This window comes from Pinus tabuliformis, chromosome 9, assembly GCF_031772625.1.
Source record: "Pinus tabuliformis cultivar Carrire ecotype Pingquan chromosome 9, CPIR1, whole genome shotgun sequence".
NCBI lineage: Eukaryota > Viridiplantae > Streptophyta > Pinopsida > Pinales > Pinaceae > Pinus > Pinus tabuliformis.
This window is the reverse complement of record NC_142307.1, coordinates 2,005,373,224-2,005,379,414: the sequence shown is the minus strand read 5'-3', so window position 1 is coordinate 2,005,379,414 and position 6,191 is coordinate 2,005,373,224. Positions and strand designations below refer to the sequence as shown.

At 39.2% G+C, this 6,191-nt stretch overlaps 1 protein-coding gene across 1 annotated transcript; it reads left to right on the top strand.

Annotated features, from left to right (window-relative positions):
• Positions 1 to 217: 217 nt before the first annotated feature.
• Positions 218 to 2,040, top strand: LOC149157073 (uncharacterized). Its single transcript, XM_089444963.1, has 4 exons — positions 218 to 341; positions 1,001 to 1,154; positions 1,356 to 1,560; positions 1,666 to 2,040. Exons 1-4 carry the CDS (start codon positions 218 to 220, stop codon positions 2,038 to 2,040), a joined length of 858 nt encoding a protein of 285 aa, XP_089301089.1.
• The last annotated feature ends 4,151 nt before the right edge of the window (positions 2,041 to 6,191 follow it).

The following is a 6,191-nucleotide window of genomic DNA, read 5'->3' as shown; positions in this document are numbered from 1 at the left end:
TATATATATATATAGATATATATATCTATATATATATATATATATATATATATATATATATATATATATATATATATCTATATATATATATATATATATATATATATAGATATATATATATATATATATCTATATATATATATATATATATATCTATATATATATATATATATATATTAAGGAAGATTGTCGTCCTGTGAGACAGCCCCAGAGAAGAATGAACCCTGCCTTAAAGAACATTGTCAAGGAAGAGCTTCAAAAGCTGCTAGATGTAGGATTTATTTACCCCATCTCAGACAGCCAATTGGTTTCCCCATTGGCTTTTTTTCCCAAGAAGAATGGTAAATGGAAAATTTGTGTAGACTATATGGAATTAAATAAAGCAACTCAGAAAGACCATTTCCCTTTACTGTTTATCGACCAAGTCCTGGATACCTTGGTTGGGAAGAAGTTTTTCTCCTTCCTAGATGGGTTTAGCGGGTATAACCATATCCAGATAGCCCCAGAGGATCAAGATAAAACCACCTTCACATGCCCTTGGGGAACCTTTTCATACGGAGTCCTTCCATTTGGCCTTTGTAATGCACCAACAACATTCTAGAGGGCAATATTGGGGATTTTCTCTGATCTGGTAGATGACAGTGTTGAAATTTATATGGATGACTTTACTCCATATGGGAATTCATTTGAAGAAGGATTGGAAAATTTAGAAAAAGTACTTAAAAGATGCAAGAAGACTCATGTCTCTTTGAGTACATTCAAATGTCATATGATGAGGGAATAAGGGATAGTCCTTGGACACTTGCTCTCAGTTGCTGGGATTCGAGTTGATCCGGCTAAGGTAGAGGTAATATTTCATTTTCCAGTACCAAAAACACCCACACATGCACACATTTTTATTGGTTGCGTCATTACTATAGACGTTTTATAGAAAATTTTGCTAAAATAGCACATCCACTTTTTCAGTTGCTAACAAAAGATGCAGAATTTTTGTGGACAGATGATTGTGAAACAACTTTTATAAAGATCAAGGAACTGGTTTGTGGAGCTCCAATCCTTCAAGGACTAGAATGGGCATTACCATTTCATATACATGTCAATGCCTCTCAGACAGGAGTTGGAGCAGTTTTAGGACAACAGGTAGATAAGACACCGTATGTAGTTTACTACGTCAACAAGAATTTGACTCCTGTTGAGTTGAATTACACAGTGACTGAAAAAGAATTCCTAGCATTTATCTACGCCATCAACAAGTTCCGACATTATATTACTGGGTATCCTACTTTTGTGCACATTGATCATGCAGCAATCAGGTACTTGATGAATAAACCTATTACCCCTGGCTGTATTACAAGATGGCTGCTATTGCTTCAAGAATTTGATATTACAATAGTAGAAAAACTAGGGAAGGATAATGTGGTTGCTGATTTTCTATCTAGATTGGATAATAATGATGAAGGCACACCCATAGAAGATAGTTTTCTGGATGAGTATCTCTTTTCAATTTCTACTAATCCTCCGTGGTATGCAGATATTGCTAACTATCTTGCTACAGGGAAGGTGCCTCGTCATTTTTCATATAGGGAACAACGGAAAATTATTCATCATAGTGCCCGATATTCCTAGATGGCAGGATACCTTTTCCATACAGGAGCTGATCAGTAGGTTCGGCACTGTGCATCTGAGGATGATATCTACGAAGTGTTGAAGGTTTCCCATGATGGCCCTTGTGGGGGGCATTTTGCAGATAAAAGAACAGGGAATAATGTGTTACAGATGGGATATTATTGGCCTTCCATCTTCTGGGATGCACGAGATTATGTCCGAAGATGCGACAGTTGCCAGCGCATGGGGCAGCCCGGTCGATCCGATGAAATGCCATTACAGCCCCAGGTAGTCCTTGAACCTTTCAAGAAGTGGGATATCTATTTTATTGGACCTTTCAACCCACCTTCCCATAAAAAGGTTTACATTCTAGTTTGTACCGATTACGTGACTAAATGGGTGGAAGCCAAGGCTGTTGCGAAAGTAATGGAATAGGTTGTTTCAGATTTTCTATTTGAGGATATTTTTGCTCATTATGGTACTCCAAGGGAGATTGTTTCAGATGGAGGAGCGCAATTTACATCACACATGATAGCAAGGCTTATGCAAAAATATGGGTCCAAGCACAGGGTGGCGTCTCCATACCATCCTCGGGTGAATGGACAGGTGGAAAGCACAAACAAGGTATTGGAAAATATTTTGACAAAGACAGTGGCAAGCCATCATTGGGATTGGGCTCAAAAACTTCCTGAGGCTCTCTGGGCATACAGAACAACATGGCGGAACACAACTGGGTTTTCACCATTTGATTAGTTTATGGGAAATCCCCCTTGTTTCCAATAGAATTTGAGATTAGTATGCTCATAACAGCTCTTGAGGTAGGATTGGATATGTCCGATGCCCAAAAACATCAGCTGGAATAGCTAAATGAATTAGATGAAATTTGTTTAATGGTTGTCCATGAGACTGCTACTATTCAGCAGAAGAGGATGAAATGGCACGATAATTTTTTCAAAAACAAGGTGTTTCACAGAGGAGATTGGGAATTACTTTATGACTCATGTTTTAAGGATTTTAAAGTAAATCTTTGAACTGGTTGGATGGGGCCTTACGAAGTGGATGTTGTATTTGATAATGGAACAGTTAGACTTGTCACAATTGATGATACACGTGCTTCTTTCATAGCAAATGGACATCGTCTGAGACTGTATCATAGTCCAACTTCTAAGGATACCTTTATTAAACATATCTCTGATAAATCTAGTCTGAAGTTTGTTGGTGCAGAGAATCCCTCCTTTGCATCCTTGAATTAAAAATAAAAAATCAATATATATATATCTATCTATATACACGTGCTTCTTTCATAGCAAATGGACATCGTCTGAGACTGTATCATAGTCCAACTTCTAAGGATACCTTTATTAAACATATCTCTGATAAATCTAGTCTGAAGGTTGTTGGTGCAGAGAATCCCTCCTCTGCATCCTTGAATTAAAAATAAAAAATCAATATATATCTATATATATATATATATATATATATATATATATATATATATATATATATATATATATATATATATATATATATATATATATATATATATATATATATATATATATATATATATATATAAAATATCGTTACTACTCACTTGTTTATCTTTTTGCAGGAGCTACCATTGAGATACAATGTTGTGGAGTAGGAAAATTTCCCGAGTAATTGGAGCTGCTACTCCTCCAATACTGACACTCCTGAAAATCTTCTAAGTATTGGTTGTTGTTACTCCCGAAAATTTTCTAAGTGTCAGATGCTCTTACTCCCTGGGTGTTGTTACTCTGCCGTTGCTGTGCTGTAGCAGCTACAACCACCCTCCAAAATTTTACCTTAGCCTATTTTGGAGCCTCCCTACCAACCTTACATAGCACTTTGTCTTGCTTCGTCAAGTACTCAAGCTTCAGTGTTTCCCTCGCACAAAGGCAGCCTGTCGATCACAGTTAATCCGTTCCCCTCACAGGATGCTTAACTGGACTTGGTCCAAATGTAGGCTAAGTAGATTCCCCTTGAAAACTGTGCATTCCTAGAGGGCAACCAACCTTCCCTGTAGGAATTGCGCAATCCTCTTTGACAGCCTGCTAGGCTCTAGGATTGTGCAATCCTGCCAGCCAACCCTCCCAGCAGGATTTGCACAATTTTTCCCAGCAACAGGTTGTTCAGCCCATGATTTGTGCAAATATGGGCAGAAGTCAGCTCCTCTGCCCAGAAATTGCACAATCCCCTTGGGCAGTCAGCCCAGCTCCAAGCCAGGAATGTGCATTTTTCCCGAGTAGTTGAGCACTCGCATGCATGAATGGTCCAGTTGACCAGTTCCACCCGGGACCAAGGAAACTTGACTTGCATGCATGCATGACTTGATCTTCCCAGAATAGCAAGAGACAACATGCAAAAGGAATCCCATGATTTAGGGAACTATTTTTTAGCAGTCAAGGGTTACATGCAAAGTTGTTTTAGAATCTTCCCTCCAAGTGTCGCTTTTTCCTAGATTTGTGGCATTCGCGTCATGAGACCAAACTTATTTATTCAATGCATCAAAGCTCATTCATTCATGTCGACCTTAGAGCTCTGACATCCCATAGCACATCCAAAACTCTTTGACACATCTGGCTCAGTTATTCATGAGTAAGTGGCCTCAGCTTGTCTTTTTCAGCATTTCTATCGCTTTTTGTGTATTCACTTGTGTGAGTTTTCTTTCCTTGATTTCTTTGAATTCCTGTTGTCGTTTACATGTATTCTAGCTTGTCCTAGATCTGCTTCAGTTTTCATCGCTATCTCACTATTGTCGCATGCATGAAACTGTTTTTCACGAATGTTCGCCCAACCGGCGAACGACCTCACCCACATGCATGTTGATCTATTTGTTGACTCTTCCATTCATTTTCTGCATGCATTGTTTATCACTTCTGCTACCACTTAGTGTCACCATGCATTTCATCGACTTATTTTCTCTCAGTTGCCTGTCGGTGAGTCGAGCCAACCTTGGCCCGGTCTTTGCCTTCACCAAGGCTACATTGTGCAATTTGGGGAAGGAAGGGTCACCTTCCTCTCTAGATTTGTGCATTCTAGCCTAGCACTAGCCTCCTGGACTGTTTTGTGCATTCCTGGAGGATAGTGGCTGCTTGGCCTGGGAAATTGTGCAAATTTGTCCCTAGGCCAGCAGTCCTTCCCGGCTGGGATTGCACCAGCTGCTCAGCTGGATTGTGCATTTCATAGACCCAATAGCCAGTCCAACCTCCCAGATAGTCTAGACTACCTTTCACGTAGTTCTGGCAGCCAGTCACTTAGCCTCCTAGTGAAATTTGCGCAATCTTTCTCATCAATTTCCCAGGTATGTGTTATGTCCTTCCCCAGATTTGCTTTGTTTTCACTGACATATTTCTTGCCATGAATGCTTCTTGTTTCTAAATATTTCAAGTGTTCATCTGTCTCAATGGCTTCTAAGAGAACAAGATCTTAGGATACTAATGGTATGGCAGCTAGAGCAACAGCTGAGTAGGTGTCCTCTGGTTTGCCTATCTATGAAGATAAGAAGTTGTATCTAGACAAGGACATCAAATTGAAGTGGAAAGAGGTGAATGAAACATTTGTAGGTACTTTTGGGGAAGACCTTGAAGAATGTCTATTACAGATCTATTTGGGTACATCAATTCCCAACATCAAACCCTAATTTCAGTTGCTTCATGCCCTAAACAAGTCACCCCTTTGGATGCCTCCTTCCCAGACAGTTTCATGACTTCAACACATCCATAAATAGCCACTAGAGGGACCAACGCATGTAAGCTCTTGTAAAGGTGCACTGTAGAGCAGTGGAGTCCATTGCCAAGGTGCTCTGCAGACCACTTAGGCTTCCTTTCACCTGCACTGGGCGAGAATGAGCAAAATTCACATAGGGTTTGGGTAATATTCTCATCTTTTCGAGTGATCTAGAAGGTTCCCTCACTTATCAACTCCTATGATCTTGAAAATGGATGAGGAATGAATTAAGTTACATCCTATCCCCTCATCCCTTCCTCCATGGAACTAATTCTAAGTATGGAAGGCCATTCAATGCCACCATTTATGACAAAACCTCCTTCATCTTCCTATCAATTGACCACTCATCTAAGTGACCAGGGGCTGGATTATGTTGAATTGTAAGGGGATAATTCTGCTATGAGATTTGGCTTTGAGCAAGTATTGTAATGCTACAAGTTTGTCATTATTTTGATGTGATGTGGATGGGATCCAAGCTAGAGGAATGGCTTTGAATCAGACACCAATGGTTGTAATTCCTTCTTTTATCTAATAAAGTGTTTGAAACTTTCTCCCATATGTTTGCATTGTTTCATAATGCTTATATGTGTGAATTGTATCTGATTCCTTTCATTTATATTCAATAGATCGTGTGCTTTGATCGGTTATTTGTCTTCTGTTGTGTTTATAGGGTACTTCTCAAGCGTATTAAGTATAGGAAGGAGCGACAGGATCGATACAAGGGAGACGAGAGGAAAGCGAACTGCAAGTAGGTCTTCCTATCTTCTCATCTTATCTATTGCTTATAGGAAAAGTCTAAAACACTTTAAACTGTTGTTGTAGATATAACTACTTAT

Coding starts and splice junctions, on each gene's coding strand:
- LOC149157073 (XM_089444963.1), top strand. CDS start 218: ATGAACCCTGCCTTAAAGAACATTGTCAAGGAAGAGCTTCAAAAGCTG. Junction 342..1,000: donor TTTTTTTCCCAAGAAGAATG/GTAAATGGAAAA, acceptor TTTTGTGGACAG/ATGATTGTGAAACAACTTTT. Junction 1,561..1,665: donor ACTATCTTGCTACAGGGAAG/GTGCCTCGTCAT, acceptor GCTGATCAGTAG/GTTCGGCACTGTGCATCTGA.